Source organism: Panthera uncia (assembly GCF_023721935.1).
Source record: "Panthera uncia isolate 11264 chromosome A1 unlocalized genomic scaffold, Puncia_PCG_1.0 HiC_scaffold_17, whole genome shotgun sequence".
In the NCBI taxonomy this organism is placed as follows: Eukaryota; Metazoa; Chordata; class Mammalia; order Carnivora; family Felidae; genus Panthera; species Panthera uncia.
In genome coordinates, this window is record NW_026057577.1 from 16,769,357 (window position 1) to 16,787,437 (window position 18,081).

Here is an 18,081-nt window from a genome sequence, read left to right on the forward strand (position 1 = left end):
TTCTCCGGACTCCTATGTATTTGGTAATGTTGCTGCCTCTGTCCCTGCTATTCAGCACCACTTTCCACAGCTCTCCTGTGATAAGTCAGTAAGTTTAATTTCATTTGTAATTCTAATCTGGTAGGAGATAGCTTCACACGGTTAGCTTATTTCTTCAGTAACAGCTATTTTCTTCAGAAAATTGTTTTTGTAAAGTCAAGGATAATTTTTAATAGAACAGAAACTTGTGATGTTAACATTTTCCAGGGAAGTAAGTGTAGAAAGACACACAACCATATTTGGAACCTTAAAATTAATTAAAATCGTTTTTATGTGTCCCAAACCTGCCTCACAAGGCTCCATTTCTTTTCTCACTTGAGAATAACATACCGTTATCCCTTCCATCTCTCACAAAATGTAAATCTTAATTTTTGTTACATGTGACTCTTTCCTGCTTTATGAAGACTTTCGAAATTTTTTGTCTGGATGGTCTTCAAGAGTGGAGACAGTACATATGTAACCAAGATAGGATATTTTATGACCAGAAGTCCCTGTAAGAAAGTGGGGTGAGAAGGAAATTCACATGTTTCTGTTGTAATATTGGTTGTAAATACTGATTGTAAAATCAAACTTTGATACAGCTAAAACTTGGGGGGGGGGGTTATCATTTTTTTATTGATTGGGGGGATGAGGGAGTGCGATAGTCCTTTGAGTTTTATCCCTAGTTTATTTTATTTTATCTTTGTAAAGTTATTTATCTTTTTAAAGTCCTAATGGTCTTTTCTTCTTTTGGAAATTACAGAGAACAGGCTCCAAAAAGCAAAACCCCAGGTATGTATTACTGGCTTCCTGCCCTTTCTATACAGTTAACTGATACTTTTCCAGAATGGAAGGATAAAAACTCCGGGTTGCTTAATAGTCTGAATGAATTATGTACCCACAGAAAGGGGAACAGAACATTTTCTAATTATCAGTGTGATTTTTAAATTGTAATTGGTTTTTCTGTTGTTGTTGTTATTACCTATCTGTGCCAGGAGGAAAGGTGTAAATAAAACTTACCAGGACATATTGGCTCTATTTGATTTCTCTTGAACTGAGATACGTTATGTCTTAGCACCATACCATTAAATATTCAGTAACAAGTATGTTACTTTCTGGGTTAAGAGTAAAATCAAAGTATTTTCACGTTAATTCATAACAAGTCAAATTAAATATATTTGGGTAGTCTCATTTCTATACATAATCCCCGACTCTCACTGGCTTAAAATAATGAAAATCTATTTTTCACTCACATCACAGTCCACTGTGAATTGACAGAGGGGCTGTGTTTCATAGAGTAATTCAAGGATCAGGCTCCTTTCATCTCGTAGCTCCTTCCTCCTGCAGTTTCCTTTTGGACAGCAGAAGGGAAGAAGTACATGGAGAATTGTGCACGAGGTTTTCATGGGCCAGGCCAGAAAGTGGCAGGAATCAGTTACACTCACAATTCATTAGCCACAATTCAATTATATGGTGCCATTTAGCCACAGGGGAGCTAAGAAACGTTGTCTAATTGTGTGGTTAGGAGGAAAAAAGAGAGTGGAATTTCTTAAACACGTCCCTTACCGGATGTGAGAGATTCCATTTCACTGCCCCTCCCCCAAACAGAGCACACTTCTCTCCTTCCCAGGGAATCCACCTCAGAGTCCCAGCCCAGCATCATCCATCCCCTGGATGAGGCGGTACTTTCCATCCGGTTTCCTGGATGGGACTGCCCCAAGTTTGGTGGCCTGGCCACTTAAACACAGACTGCCCGTCCCCAGCTCATAACCAAATATTTAGTGGCAGATCAGGGACAAGGTAACCACAATATAAACTTCCAGTCAGTTAAGAGAGAATTGGGAGGCACATAACATGTCTACCACTACTGAGCAAAAATTGTAGAGGAGCTGGAGGAACTTCCTTATCCATTGTTCTTCCTGGCTTCTGACTGTCTTCTTGGGAGGTTTTTGTTCTATGGCTACACCTGAAGCAGACATTTGGTATAATTTCCTTGGGGGCTGCACCAAGTGACTGGTAAAAACATATGGTCCTGGAGACCGTTCAGAGTCTTTAACATTCAAGAGAGTTTTTTCAGCCCAGACTTAGGGTTTCTCTCACAACACAGGTCCCTCCAAAACTTAGTGGATTTCTGACTTCTTCATTTCCCGTTAGTCCATCCATGAGCTAGTCACCACACCACCAATTTTTTCCTAGAGCAAGTTGTCAAACTTGCTTTCTTTATGTTTGAGGGTATTTTTTCCCCACCCCAAGCATCATTCCATGTGTCTGCTGTGTTGAGACTCTCAGGTTTGGTTGAGAAGGCCATACTCTACTCTTAACTTTGCTCTGGGGCTGAATCTCCAGAGGCCTTTACTGCTTAAAATCTTAGTCTCCCGTCTAACTTTCAAAGTCCAAAGGCTTTTCTTAACCTTAAGTTAGTTCCCAGATACCTGGATTCTCTGTTGCTTTCAGTTTCTGTGTATGAGCTGGCCAGTTCTTTCCTGGACGCTGCTCTTTTTTGTAGTCTGTTGCCAAAGAGCCATCAGTACACTAATTCTTTTATTCTTTCCCACCACCTACCCTGGTGTTGGGAACTCCATAGGCATACAGCCTGCCTCCCAGGTTCTCACTTGGCAACAGTGAGAATGGCCACAGTTCTGCCCATTTCATTGGCATGGGAGATGTGCCCACTTTTCAGCCTCGGGTATCCATTTCCTTACCACCTACCACTGAACGGCCGAGCCAGTGCCAAATGCACATGTTGTGATGGCTGCATCCTCCTTCCGAGTGGCACTTTGCTCTTATTCGTAGTAGACTGGCTGCTGTAGCAAGCAGCCACCAAATCGTGGTGATTGAATTCTCATTCGTCACAGCCTTTGTGCTCTTTGCAGCCTCCTTCCATCTCGTGCCTCTGGGATTTCTCTGTGCTCTCTGGGAGCAGAGAGAGAGAAAGAGATTAAAGGATCGAATGTGAGGTTTTTCTGATCAGACCTTTTGTTCACATGTCTTTGGCTATAACTCAGCTTCATGGCCTCATCTAGCTGTGGCCAGGATGGGGAATGCATCCTGGCTGTGCACCCAGGAGGAAAAGAAAAGTAGGTCTGGCAGACACATGGCATCTGCCTCATTTACCTTGTATTCAGACACAGAGTAACTGTAAACTGCAGGCACCCCCCACATTTTCCCAGTGAGGAGACCCAAGTGGAAGGGCTTTTGTTTTTTCGCTTAGCTTATATATTTATAGAATTTAATTTATAATGTGTTTACACCTACAAATATACTTTACCTAATTATCTAAAATATATATTAGTTTAGAATACTGCCTTATTTAAATCTCATTTTTTATGAAGCAGTTTCTTTTAACATTTAAACTCTTTGTTCTTCATCACTAGAGCCACTCTGAGTATTATATCAGATTTTTAGACCACATGTGATTTGTGTAGCATGCAGGACGTTTTGAATTCTGTGTACAATAAATGTTTTGGAAATGTTGTCCCAAACTGTGTGCGTTTGTTTGTGTAATGTTACGACATTTACTTTTTAAGGAGATCTTGAGAACGCTTTTGACAGTGAATGATGTCTAAGTTGCAGTGGAGAAATTACACTTCCCATGTACTACTTAAAATCTCTGTTACATTTTTGTCTCCCTTTCCCCCACCCTCATTCTATAAACATGCATTAATTCATGTCTTTTCTGGCTGATGTGTTTCTCACAAATGCTACTTTCTTGTTCAAAATAATGTAGTTTTAAGTATCTTATAATTTAAGAGGATGTAAGGACTAGAAGCAACTTGCCACTCTTGTATCTGGTGGATAATTTTATGATTGAAAAAGAGCTTTGTCTTAAATTGGAGTGAATTTAGTAATTTATCTCATAATAATTTTATGTTCAATAACAAGGCAGTGGAATCAAACAGTAGCCCTTTAAAAATTCATCTCTCCTCCCATCACCATGGTCAGATCGAGTATTTTAGTAAATACATGTGAATTTTCTGGCTACATCATACACAGATATCCTAAACTAATGATGTTCCTTTGAAAATATAAGATGCTCTTTTCTTTTTTTTCTTTTTCTTTTTTTTTTCTTGGCCTTCCATGTTGTCTGCATTGTTTCCTTTCTTAAACTGTTTCCTCAATGCAAATAAGACAGCACAACATACATGAGGAGATACACAATAAACATCTGTATAAAATATTAGAAGGCATGTGTCCCGAAATTGCCTATTCATATGTATATTACAATTTCAAACTATTCCTGTTAGACTTAGATTTTAAATTGTGGTATATTCCATTGAAGTAAAATTAAATTCCTTCTTTAAACGCTGATGTGAGAAAATGAAATGTCTTTCTCTTGTATGGTCTTTAGGCATTTAGTTTTCACAATTTTGCTTTCTCCTCCCAGGTTTTCGGCAAAGTGAACTTCAGTTCAAGAATCCGTTTAATAAGAGTGCACAGAGAGGACTTGAAAATACAAAACAGCAGTCACAGCTGCCTCTTCATCCTTCATGGGAAGCAAGCAGGAGGCGGAAAGAACAGCAATCTAAAATTGCTGTGTTTCAGGGGAAAAAAATTACATTTGATGATTGATTAGGACTTCTTTCTGTGAACCAGCCTGTTATTAAAGTTATGTTTACATAAGCTGTGCACAAATCAAGTACATACTTAAATTGTTTCTTAATAATATACCCGCACTCTTCCCTCTGTGCAAGAATTCTGAGATCACAACTCTCTCGGTCTTGGTCATGTGCACTTATCATGAAGTGAATATGACAAGTGTAGCTCTTGTTTCTTGCCTTGAAAATGAATGTTTAGGAGATATATTTTATAGTGGAAAATATGAGGAAATTATAGTTATTTAAAATAGATCATCTTTCCTAAGAGTTATTCTTAGCAAAACTAAGTTAACTTTTTTTATGGGTATGAAGACAATAAATTATAAAAATAAATGTTAATTTTTATTATACTTTTAATGATTTGTGATCTCTTTGACTTTTAAAATAAGTTCCCAGTTTTTGATTTCTGAATTTTATCTCTAGTTTTTAGGAAACATACGTGTTTTAGTGTAGCAACATGACCAAAAAATTAGTTATATATGTCACTGCATAGAAATACTTGCTTATATCAAGAATGTATAACATGTAGTTACTTTAATGTGCTTTTATAGAAACATTTTTTTTTTTTTGTGGAATCATGAATGGGAATTTATTTATAAGGACAAATCCTGAAGGAGGTATGATTGAAGGAGCATTTCCAGAGAACTGAATGAGGTTATGAGATGCCTCACAGGGGAAGGGACTACTCTCGCTATACAGTACTGTTATTTCAAAGGAAGACAGGATTTTGAAACTCCTTTCAAATGTTTCACTTTGGCTTCTCTGGAAGAAATTAAAGGTTCTTGGTTAACTAACTAAAGATAAGGAAATTCCTTGTTGCTGTTAATGGCAGGAAAAGGCCTCTGGTTAGCAGAAATTCATAAGCTCTGGAGAGTCATTTCTGTCATTTTCAAGAGCTTAAGAATTTAGATAACTAAAGCAATGGAATTCAAGAGTGTATACAGAAAGAAAATTGTTTTTTGCCGTTGAATGCAAAATTTACTTTCCCTGCTTTAAAAATTTTATTTTGAGATGTCAGTTATATAAAATTAAAATTAATTTCCATTGAAATTTTAATTATGAAAAATTATTACAGGAAAGGTGAAAGAAAAATGTGTCCATGCCTACCCAGGTTTAGCCAAATTGTGACTTGGAGAGTACTGTCCTCCAGACCACCAAGTCTGCCCTAGACTTCTTATCCTACTGCAAGGAATTAGGGCCCAGCTACAGGGTTAGAGGGAAGAGCCCACACAAGACACAAGACCACTGTCACTTCCGATACTTCTGACACTTCTGCAGGTTTGGAGGTGGGGGTTGTGGGGGAAGGGTTCCCCAAACACCCTTAGGTTCAAAAATTTGCTACAAAACTCCCAGAACTAACTGAAACCTACACACACACACACACACACTGAAACCTATTCAGAGTTACTGTTTATTACAGGGAAGGGTACAAATTAGAACCTCTCAAAGAAAGAGATGCATAGGACCATGTCTGTGAGGATTCTAACTAACACAAAGCTTCTGTTGTCCTCAGGACACTTTACCATCCTGGCATCAGTGTGCTTAGAGTTTGGCCAGTGTTAGAAGCTCACTCAAGTTTTGGTGTCCAGAATTTTTGTGGTGGCTGCAATATGTAAGCATGATCAGTTGATTGCCCAAATGATTGTAGCTAGCTGCTGCCCTAAACAAAGAGACTTCTATCAGGTATTCCTCAGATTACCTCCAAGAAGCCAAGTGGCAAAGGCAGTTCTCTCTTTGGGCAAAGCCAAATTCTTTACTGCACAATATTCTTCACCCAGGTTCTCCAAACAGTAACATTACCACATTTGCTTTATCCGTGGCTCTCCTCCTCCTCCTCCTCCTCCTCCTCCTCCTCCTCCTCCTTTTCTCTTCTCCCCCCCTCTCTTTGCCATTGGTTTTGTTATAATATTTCATTTGTCTTCTTATCACGTTCAGGTTTTTCTCTACTTCCTTGAACATGTGGGACGTTAATAGCTGTTTTAATGATCTTGTCTGCAGTGGCTCTCAGTTTTGGGGAGTTTTACCCTTAGGGAACATTTCACAACATCTGCAATATTTTGTGTTACATCTAGTGAATATAGGCCGGGGATGCTAGTGAACATTCTACTTTGTATACAGCAAGAAATTATCCATCCCAAAATGTCAGCAGTGCCAAGATTGAGAAACCTTGGCCTAGGGTTCATTTGGCTCCACTCCAGAGGCATTCCCTTTCTGAGCATCCTGCCTGATGCTTTGTCTTTTATTTAGCAAATCCTTTTGTTATATCTGGTGAGATGAGAACACAAACTACACCTGGCCCTTTGTAGGTTGTTTCACAAACTCCTTTCTGGTGAATTTTTTCCTGGCCTTGGCAGATTCCTCATACATTGCACAGATCAGTCTTAAGCCATAGGCTTGACAGGGTCCTGCCAAAGATCTCCAGAGCACTTGTTTTCTGTTCATCTCCTTCTTCTCTAGTATTTTGCTTCAAATTCTAGTCACAGTAGTCTATGTAAACTCCGAACTCTGTCTCTTCAGTAAGGCCACTGAGCTATTCTAGGGTTCCTTCCCTCAGCAGTGTAGTTGGAAACTCCATGCAATGAGCTAAAGCGCTCAACTGGTTTGTTTTCTTTCTCTGAGTTATTACTATATTGTACTGCCTTTTGTCCATTGTCTGAAAACCTAAGTTTTATATATTTTATCCAGTCTTCTAGTCATTTAATGTAGAATGGCCAGTCTGATTCCTATTACTATATAATGGTCAGCATTAGAAATCCATTGTTTATTTTGATGTTCAAATTGTCCTTAATTTGGCCAGTCGGAGCCTACTCAGGCTGTCTTGTGTCCTTTTGCTATCTAACAGTGAGAAAGATGGTTCTCCTTATCCACAGTATATTTACTTATTTTCTCAACCCTAGAATACACAGAAGTTAGTTTCAAAATTGCTAACTGATGCCTCTGCAAAATACAAGTCTGCTAGCCAAAGTTCAGTATAGTTTTAGAGTTCTTTTTTCTTTAGCTCAAGGACAAATGGTCTCAAAACGAAGTTTGAAAGTTACCCGAAATGATGTCAGCAAAAATGGTGGAGTAAAGACATACCGGAATTCTCTCCCTAAAAAGCAGTGAGAAAACTATATTGTCAGAATCAACCTGTTCTGAACTATGGAGTTAGCCACAGGTTGACTGCAATCCAGGGAGTATTTTTCAGGAAAGGATGCATCTTGATAGGAACAGTGATCTTTGTGACATTTTAACTTGCCCTATTTTCAACTTCTCACTCCTCAGATCCTTGATAGTTTTGAGAACCAGCAGCTCACAATCATAGTGAAAACCAGCACCCTGGCAGCCACTAGAGGAAGAAGAACAGGGTTGGACCTGCTTCAAAGATACATTCACTGAGAACTGTCATTATTTGACCAGTGTGGTTATCCACTGGAAGACCCCACTTGCAAGTCTGTCTTGACCAAGAACTTGCTCAGTGTGAAAAGCCTGTTATCCTGATGTCACTTGTCAAAAACTATCAGAGGTAATTGTTTAACATCACATCTGCCTAAGGCAGTGAATAACAGTTGAGACAAATGCGTTTATCAAAAAGCTTAAAAGGAAATCTGGAGAATTCAGTATCCTTAGGGACTTTGATAAGTTTTGACATTTCTTGGAATTAAGCAAGTCATGTGCATGCATAGGGCTGTGTCTTTGTTCAGGAAAGAGCTGAGAAGGTGCTAAGCTCTTAACTTCTAGCTGACCTTGAGGTTCTACTCAAGCAGGAAATGAAGGCTCAGGTGGAATTGTCCACTTCCTGGCTAAGTGCTGAAGGTGTGCCCCCGTACACACACACAGAGCCTCTCAGCAAAATTGGAGAAGTGTTGATTCCAGCATTGAAGGAAATCTCTGTCCAGTTATTAGTGTACCACTAAACTAATGAAGCAGAAACTTCAGTGGCCATACACAACAAAGAATCCAGACTTGACAGTTTCACAAAAGTACATTTAAACGACAACAAAAAACAGGAACAACAAGCCCTAGGGAGAGAGGAATATCTGATTTTTAGATTTGCACCATTATATTACTTAAAATGACCAGTTTTCTAAAATACTAGAAGACCTGCAGAAACAAAGTATGCCCCATATACGGAGAAATAAAAGCAAACAAACTGTTCCCCAAGAGGCCCAGACTTCAGAATTATTCAACAAAGACATTAAATAAACCATTTTGAGAAGATGTACAAAGAACCAAAGGAAACAATGTTTAAAAAACTAAAATAAAATCTGAGAACACAGTCTCACCATATAGAGAATATCAACAATGAGATAGAAATTATAAGAGAAAAAAAAATTAGGAATTGAAAAGTACAGTAAATGATACGGAAAATTCAACATAAGTGGCCAATAGCAGATTGGAGCAGGCAGAAGAAATATTTGGTGAAGCTAAAGATTGGTCAATTTTTTTCCTATTTAAAAAAAAAAAAACAATGACAATGAACAGATATTCAAAGATGTGTGGAATACCATCAAGTGTACCAACAAGCATAATGAGAGTCTCATGTGAACTGCCTTTTCACTAATAGCTGTAGACCTTAAAAGAATTGAAAAATGTTCAAACAAAAAGTAAAACATGAATGTTCATAAAACATTATTCACAATAGCCGGAAAGAAACAACCCAAAAACCATCAACAGATGACTGGATAACAATAGTAGTATATACACACACACACACACACACACACACACATACCATGGAATACTACTCAGCCATAGAAAGGAATGAAGTATTGATATATACCTTGACTTGAATGAACTTTGAAAACATTGGGTTAAGAAAGAAGCCAAACAAAAACATGGTTCCACTTACATGAAATATCCAAAATAGGTAAATCCATAGGGACCAAAGTAAATTAGTGATTACAAAGGGCTAGGGGAGGGAGGAGTAGTGACTGAATGACCGCTAATGGATATGGAGGCATTCTTTTTTGGATTGGCGAATGTGTTCTGTAATTGGATGGTGGTGTTGGTTGCACAATTTTGTGAATATACAAAAATCCACTGAATTATGTGCTTTAAGAAAATGAATATATGGTATGTGAATTATATTTAATTTTTAGAGTAATAACAGTAAAAAGTGACCTGGGTTAGTGCATTTTCCATGCCTTCCTTCCATGTAGTAAGTACATCATTTGAAATGAACTTTAGTTCACATGTTTCTGATGTATTTTCCTTAAAGGATTTTTCTTCCATCCTTGGTAATTTTACTTTATTTTTTCTTCATGTGTGTGAAACATGAACATTGTTCCATAGTCAGAGGTGCACAAAATGGTATACTCTGAGAGATGGTGGCAACTCCTCTTTCCAATTGTTTCTTTTCTTTTTACCCAATTCCCACCCATTCCCTCTAGATAATCCATCTCATTAGTCCCTGGTGTATCCTTTCTGTGTTTCTCTTTGCACAGATGAATAAATGTGTATGTATTTATTTCTCCTTTTTTAATGCAGAAGTTAACACTCCTAGATGATTTTATAAACTACTTTTTTCATTTAAAAATATATCCTGAAGGATAGCTGGGTAGCTCAGTTCATTGAGCCTCCAACTCTTGATTTAGGCTCAGGTCATGATCCCAATGTTGTGGGACTGAGCCCCACGTCGGGCTTGGCGCTGAGCATGGAGCCTGCTTAAGATTCTCTCTCCCTCTCTGCCCCTCTCCCCTACTCACACTCTTTTTTCTAAAATAAAAACAAATAAAATAATTAATTAAAATGTATCCTGGAAATCACTGCAAATTTGTCCATAAAGATTTTCCTTATTTAAAACAAAGAACAACAACTAAAAGAAACTTTCTAGTACCCCATTAGGTAGACTTGTCAATTTATTCAACCACTCATCTATGTTTGGGTGTACAAGTTATTTTCCCTGTCTTGCAGTTACAAAAAATATTGCAAAGAAAATACAAACAACGGTATATGTTTTCATATTATTGGAGTTCTCTCTTTGGGATTTATTCCTGGAGTGGAAATGTTACGTCAGAAGGTAAGTGCATATGTAGTTTTGTTTGAAAATTGCCAATTTTCCAACATGAAGGTTGTGCTTCAGTACAAGAGAGAGGCCTGTTTCTTCACAACTTCTCCATTGTGGTTTTACTATGTATTTTCTTATGGGTATAGTTGGATACTTTTTTCAAAATTGTTAAATACTTTCTACATCAGGTTTTGTGAATTTTTTTCATGTCTTGCCCATTTTTCTACTAGTGAGTTTTGTTTTTGACTTTTCCCCATAATTTTTAAGATTTATTTATATATTACATACACTAGCCCTTTATCTCTTAACGGGTATTGCAAGTATTTTTTCCCAGTTTGTTAACTCTTCTGATTTTGTGTTATTTACTTTGTTTTTCTGTCAAAGTTGTTTTTCTGTCACTTACTGTATGTAGTCAGATATTTCAGTTTCTCCTTTTATTTCATTTTTGCATATGCGCTTGAAATCATAGAAAATCTTTCCCTATTGTTTGCTTCCTACTTGATCTGATGTCAGTGTTGCTATCCCTGCGTTTTTAGTGTTCCCATTTTCCTGGAATACATTTGTCCATCCCTTTATTTTTAGCCTTTCTGAATCATTCTGTTTTATGTGTGTTTCTTCAGTACAGTATATAGTTAGGTCTTCATGAGCTAAGCTCAAAATCTTAACACTTAATAGGCAAATTCAACCCATGCACATTTGTTGATAAGGCAAATACGTTTGCTTTCAATTCTGTCATCTTCTACTGTAATTATCATACTTATTATTTTACTTTCTCTTCAAACTACTTTCTATTAAAAAATTAGTTTTGTGTTTAGCAAGATTAATATTTCTATTCTAGTGGTTACACCTTAATGCCCATTGTCACATTTTTTTATTCACTGTGTTGCCCATGTTCTATTTCACTGTCTAAATTACCTTTAATGAGCTTATTCTAACTTCCCTCATCTGATCTCCATTCACCTCCCATTTCTGGTTGCATTATTTTTACTTAATTGGAACCTACAATGCATGATATAGAGCATTATCGTATAACATTACTCTGCTTCTGAGATTAGTTTTAATCTTAGATTTTCAATGAAGTGCTAGAGTTTTCCAAGTCATTTTTTTGTTTGGATTGGGTTTATTCTCTAATAGATTCCTCAAGAAAGGACTCATGGAAAGAATTCTTCGAGTTCTTGATGTTCGAAATTTTTTGTGGTTTTCATATGTTAAAGGATTATGGGTGGATCCACTGATTCTGCAGCTCTTTGTGGCAGCAAAACTCTTCTTGCATCTTTGGTGAGTCTTGTTTGGAAGACTTTTTTTGCCCCACCCCGATGTAGGATATCTATCTCATAGTCTGGGCACACATTAGCTTCCTTACTCTTACCAGAGATACAGGTTTTTTTCTTTCTTTTTCATTTACCGTTCCCCAACCCACGGTGAGTTTTTACCTGTGCCCTCTTGACAGTATCTGATGACCTTACAGTGACCTATAGTGACAAGCTTTTCTCAGTAGGGAGCAAGAGTCCTTGTGGGCATTTGTGTCCTGCTGCAGTACCCTCTCCTTTCAGGCTTGTACCATCAATGAAAACTTTTTCTCCACTCTGTTCCCCATCTGAATCCTGAGTGCCCAGTGTAGGCCCATGGAATCCCCATATTCTGCAAATGTATTAACATAGGTAAATAGAGGTCTTTTTTCCTCTAGTACTTTTTATAGGTTTATGTTATATTTAGCCTTTAGTTTGTCTGGAACTTACCCCTACGTATTCTGACAGATTGGTATGCTCCTTAATCAAATCAGTTAGTACGCAACCAACCTGTATTTCTCAGCATCACTTGAAGTTAGGTTGAGGTCGGTCCTGTGACTTAAGAATTGCTTAGTGGAATGCATGTGGAAATTTTGTAAACCACTTCCAGGTCCAGCCCATAAACTCCTCTTCTGTCCTCCACTCTTCTTGTGTCCACCTGCTGGATGTCAATTCCCAGCAAGACACTAGAAGACACCATTTTTAAAATGAAGGAGTAGCCATCAGCCTAGGAACCTAAGTAGCTATGAGAATTCTAGTCCTCTACTTATTCCTCCACTTAGGCCGATTGGATTTAAGTTATATAACAAACACCTATCGTGTTCAATCAGCGAAAATTAGAGATTTCAATAGAGATTTTGATAGAATAAGTATCATTACTCTCAGAAATGGCTGGTGGAAGGAGGGTGCTACTGTAAAAATAAATCCAAAGTACTATACATGGCATTGCCCCCACAGACAAGACGAAAACTAATATCCAGTATTAGAAAATGAGGTTTGTGTAATGCAATGACAAAACAGTTTTTAGAAAGGTCATTTACAATTACTTGGAATTTGAACCTGAGCCCTTGACCCCATAGCTCTAGGGAAAGGCTAGAAAATGTAATGTTGACTTTTATGACCTGCATTTATCAATGTGATAGAAAACAAGAGATGGGATGTGACAGTAGCCTGTTAGCCTGCAAAGACAGAAAAACAAAAAGTAATAGGATGAAAAAGCCATTGCTTCTAGTCCCAAAGGACAAGAGATTATGCACAAAAATCCATTAAGACTTCTGGCTACAGCACAGATCTGAGTAACAGTGGCATTTCCTCCTAAGGATGATAGCTTCAAGACGGGGCAGAGGAGGGGGAAAGTAAGTCAACCTTGAGAATTATATTTAGGAAAGAGCTTTGAAAGTGCTATGGGCTTATGCAGCTGAATAGATCCCCTTTCTCTCAAAAACAATAACCTGCTTATTTGTAATGCGAAAAAAAAAAATTGCAAGCCTGGACTTGACCAGCTTTCGGATGTTCTGTCATTAAAAGTATTTTAGGGCTCTTACACTTGTTCAGGGAAGATATGGGTTACAAAACTTTAAAGGCCTCCAAGGAGAGTCAGTCCCCATCATGTATCTCGAATGTGCTAATAGACAAAAAACCTGCTAAAGAGTAGGTTCAGAACTATGAAGAATGTTGAACAAGTAACTCCTCCCAGGTAGCCAAGTTGAAATCAAGGATATGTTCTTAATGCTGGAATAGGGGGAACTAAAAATTCCTGCCAGAAGTTTTTTGTAACTACTATAGACCAGTGCCTTCTGTGTGTCTCTGCTATACCTTATACCAGATGTCGTTTTTATTACAAGTTTATCCTTGTTTCATCATAGTATGTTGGGCCAGGTGGCAGTAAAGACATTTCTGTAACTGTGTTGTTTGTGCAAGTATCACTGAAGATCAAGGAGCCATATCCAGAGCTGATGGAAAGAACCATGCCATCATTCAGAGATCTTGCACTTGAAGCTGTTTGCAGTAACTGGATAGAACTTTGGGTTGTCTCCCTTGAAAAAAGAAAAAGAAAGAAAGAAATGTGTTCCAGTTGTGGTAGAGGATACTTGGTAACCAGAAAGATGTACTGTGTCAAACCTAAGTGCTCACTTCGTCTACTTCTTTTCCTTAGGTACCTGGCTAACTTCCATTTGCCAGCCTCCTTGAAGTGAGGCAAATGTTAGCCAATGGAATGTGGGTAAAAATTATTACATGATGTTCACCTCCCCACAAAATGTTCCAGGCAGTCTTCCACATTTCTTCCCTTGTTTTCCAGCAAGGTGCTGACATCTTGGGCACCCTTGCAGGATCGCTTTTGAAGATGAAGTTTCCATCAGCCAGGGTCTTTGCATGACTGCATGGAAGAGATAACCTGAACTTCATCCAGCCACCTATTGAACTTCACATGAGCAAGAAGTGAGTATTTGTTTAAGTCATTGAGATGTAGGATGTGTATCTGTTACTCAGCTAGGGTTATTTTGATACATGTATAATAAGTGGTGGTGATCTAACTATTCTGTTTTTCTAATATGAATATGAATTCTATTTTTGAGTAGTTGGGCCACCCTTTCACTACTCATTTGAAATGTCACCTTATAATTACAGAACTGCTCCTAGCTCCTAGCTCTCTTTTATCTATCTCTCTGATCCAGTATTACACCCTAAATTATTATAGCTGAATGGATAAAGAATTTGTGGTATATATACACCGGAATATTACTCACCCATAAAAAGGAATGAAATCTTGCCATTTGCAACGACGTGGATGGAGCTAGTGAGTATTATGCTAAGCAAAATAAGTTAGTCGGAGAAAGACAAACAGCATATGATTTCAGTCATAGGTGGAATTTAAGAAACAAGACAAATGATCATAGGGGGGAAAAGAGAGACACAAATCAAGAAACAGATTCTTAACTAGAGGGAACAAACTGAAGGTTACCAAGGGGGCAGTGGATGGGGGGATGGGTGAAATAGGCAATGGGGATTAAGGAGTGCACTTGTGATGAGCACCTGGTGTTACCGTAGGTAAGTGTTGAGTCACTAAATTTTGCACCTGAAACTAATAATTACACTGCATGTTAACTAACTGCAATTTAAATAGAAACTTAAAAAAAATCAAAATCAAAAACATTACTACAATAAATATTTTAAAAATTATTATAGCTTTATATTTTCCCTAGATACTCAATACCCTGGTTTAATCATTGATCTTTTTTTCTTAAAATTTTCTTAGCTCTTCTTAGGCCTTTTCTTTACAAACAGATTTTAAAAGTAGCTAGTAAATTTTATTTTCAAAAATTATGTTGGAATATTAATTTTGATTACTCTGAGAAGTTGTGACTTGGGAAGTACACAGGTTCTCTTTATTCTCTAGTTGCATAAAATGATAGGTCTGTTTCCATGAATGGGCCTAAATTCTAGACTTGTAGAAGAAATGATACATACAGGAACATGTTCAGTAGCCTAAGTATGACGTCATCGTGCAGAAATTAAGTAGCCTTAAGTCAGACACTGGAATGTTGTTTGTACTTTGAACATGTGTTTCTCTTCAAGGGAAAACTTGTTTTGAAAGAAAGTCATTCTCCATGTTGTTTTCAGGATTAAATTAAAAGGATGTTTTTTAGTAAAGACAGCCAAAACTTAGAGGGTGAGTGAAGGAAGGAAGGTTATTTGTGTTTATTTTTAAACTAAGCATGGTATAAAAATTCAGTGTTTAGCTTAACTCCCCCTATCATGGACCAAAGTTCATAGTCCTCACATATACCAACAACAACCAACTTATTTGTGTCTTAAATAGATGTGGACTAGTTCTGAATTTTGTATTTTCATTGTTGGCACCAGTTGTGAAGAAGGAGAGGTTTTTCAGGCCCTATCAAATTTTTCAGATTTTGTAAGTGCTATAATTGCACGATTAATGCATAGGATTTACTTTATTTGGTGCTTGCATTTGTTTTCTCCACTTTGAGATTGGTCCATCCCTCAGTATTTCAGGTCTCTGCTCAGATGTCATTCTGTCAGGGAGAGCTTCTCTGACCTGCCTTTGAAAACATCAACTGGTTATTCCATCCTCCTCACTTGATTTTTCTTCTTTGACTTCCACCACGTTAAAGCTATACTTATATAGCTGTCAGCCTCCCCACCTTTGTGAGTGCAAAGACTTTGTTTTCTTCTCTGTCATGTTCCAGACTTGACCAGTGCTTAGTATATAGTAGGTGCTCAGTTAGAGATTTGCCTTTTGAATACATATGCTATAAATATATGAATAAATACTAGTTTGAATAAATAATCATGGCTATATACAAGTTTCCTCAGTTTATTTATTTATTTTTATTTATTTATTTATTTTATTTATTTATTTTTTTAAATTTTTTTTAACGTTTATTTATTTTTGAGACAGAGAGAGACAGAGCATGAACGGGGGAGGGTCAGAGAGAGAGGGAGACACAGAATCTGAAACAGGCTCCAGGCTCTGAGCACTCAGCACAGAGCCTGACACGGGGCTCGAACTCACGGACCGGGAGATCGTGACCTGAGCCGAAGTCGGACGCTCAACCGACTGAGCCACCCAGGCGCCCCTCCTCAGTTTATTAATGACTCCTGTAATTGACTAGCTGCAGCTCCCAGTTAGGAATCTATTAGAGGAACCCGAGTAAGAGATAGGATGGCTTGGACTTGGGCAGTAACAGTGGGGAATGAAAATGGGAGAGAAGGTAATGTCTGATTATAGAGGAGAAGGTATGAATTAATCTATGAAAAGTATGAGAATAACTGAAGTCAGAAACCAGTATGAATTCTGGGCAGCCTTAGGAGCCCGTTTGACGTCCATTGTCATTAATTTGAAGTCAGAGAAATTAGCACAGCCATTTGAATCTTCATTTCTGTGACCTGTTTTTTGGCCATAATTATTTGCGCCTGGTAGTATTTTTGTTTCTGACTTGTAGGAGCTCTTCATATGTTCAGGAAATAAGCCCTTTGTCTATCGTGATTTCCAAAAAACAAAAACAAAAACAAAAAAACAAAATTCATCTTATCGTTTGTCTCTTGACTTTGATTTTTTCCCAAACAGTATATGATTTTACTCATGTTTTAAATTTTATTAATGTTATAAATGGTTTATTCATGTTGTAAATTCTTTAACCTTCTAACTGGTTATGGTGGGTGTATGGGAAGACTGTGAATTTCTGTATATCATTAGTTTCCTCAGCCACCTTATCGAACTCTCACTGTTTTTCATAGTTATCCCATCATTTCGCTTCCATTTTTCCAGGCTCAGAATTATATCATTTTAAGATAGTGATCATTTACTTGCTCTTAGTTTTTGTAACACTCTTTCTCTTGCCTAACTGGAATGTCCAGTACTTCCAGGACAACATAAAATAATAGCCCTGAGAGTGGACCTCCTCTCTGTTCCCGACATTAATGGGAATACTTCCAGTGCTGTCTATTTAGATGCAGGTAGATATGTCTTAAGGTGTTAAGAACCATTCCTCTTACTTAGGTGTATTTTTGTAAATCAAGAATAGATGTTGAATTTTATCAAACACCTTCAAGCCATTTATGAAAATGTTCTATGTGATTTTAGTGGATAGAATAAGTCTGAAAAAAATATTTCAGCCTGGTGTATTTTGACAGCTTTCCCTATGTTTTCTATGTTAATTTTTTTAGATTTTCACCTGAACTCAATTTATATATACATTTTTTTAAGTAACCATTTTATTCATGACATATTTTATTTACAGAGCTAAACAGTGTAATCTCTGATTTTTAAAATGACCTCTGCACATTTGGGGTAATTCACCATCAGCCTTTAAAAATAGAATGGCCAGTTATTTTACCAATAAATTGGCTTTCTTTAGAAATAGCAGAAGAATTGCACTTCGGCACATGCAAGCTATGGCAAACCATAGGCAAGTCCAGAGATCAAAGGAAAGGAATGTTACTTTATAGAGAAAAGGAGAAAATTGGGAGGCGCTACTTTGTACACAAGTCCATTGGAGGGAAGTGAGAATTCAGGAGGGTGATGGCTTCTCATTGACTCAGTTGCCGTACTTTCTTATTGTCTGAACGTGTTGCTGGTTGAGGAGAAATCCTTCCTCTCTCCTGCTGGAGCAGTACTGGAGGCTTCTTCCTGTGGGGAACCCAAGGGGGTGAGAGCTCCCCCTTCTGT

At 37.6% G+C, this 18,081-nt stretch overlaps 1 protein-coding gene and 1 long non-coding RNA gene across 5 annotated transcripts in view; both read left to right on the top strand.

Moving 5' to 3' along the window:
- The window catches only part of SRFBP1 (serum response factor binding protein 1), a 66,433-nt gene extending 61,465 nt beyond the window's left edge, over positions 1 to 4,968 (top strand). Inside the window, exons 7-8 of the mRNA XM_049649087.1 lie at positions 782 to 810; positions 4,403 to 4,968. Of these exons, the coding sequence (XP_049505044.1) occupies positions 782 to 810; positions 4,403 to 4,587 (214 nt within the window). The 3' untranslated portion in view covers positions 4,588 to 4,968. The remainder of the gene's footprint in view (positions 1 to 781; positions 811 to 4,402) is intronic.
- A 5,544-nt stretch (positions 4,969 to 10,512) lies between these two features.
- LOC125935431 (uncharacterized) overlaps positions 10,513 to 18,081 on the top strand; it is a 30,378-nt gene continuing 22,809 nt past the window's right edge. Inside the window, exons 1-2 of one of the 4 annotated variants that reach the window (XR_007461670.1) lie at positions 10,513 to 10,614; positions 14,191 to 14,330. This is a non-coding gene — a long non-coding RNA (uncharacterized LOC125935431). Of the gene's footprint in view, positions 10,615 to 11,740; positions 11,881 to 13,394; positions 14,335 to 18,081 lie in introns of those variants that run through there. The other 3 variants (XR_007461668.1, XR_007461669.1, XR_007461667.1) reach the window with 3 other exon arrangements.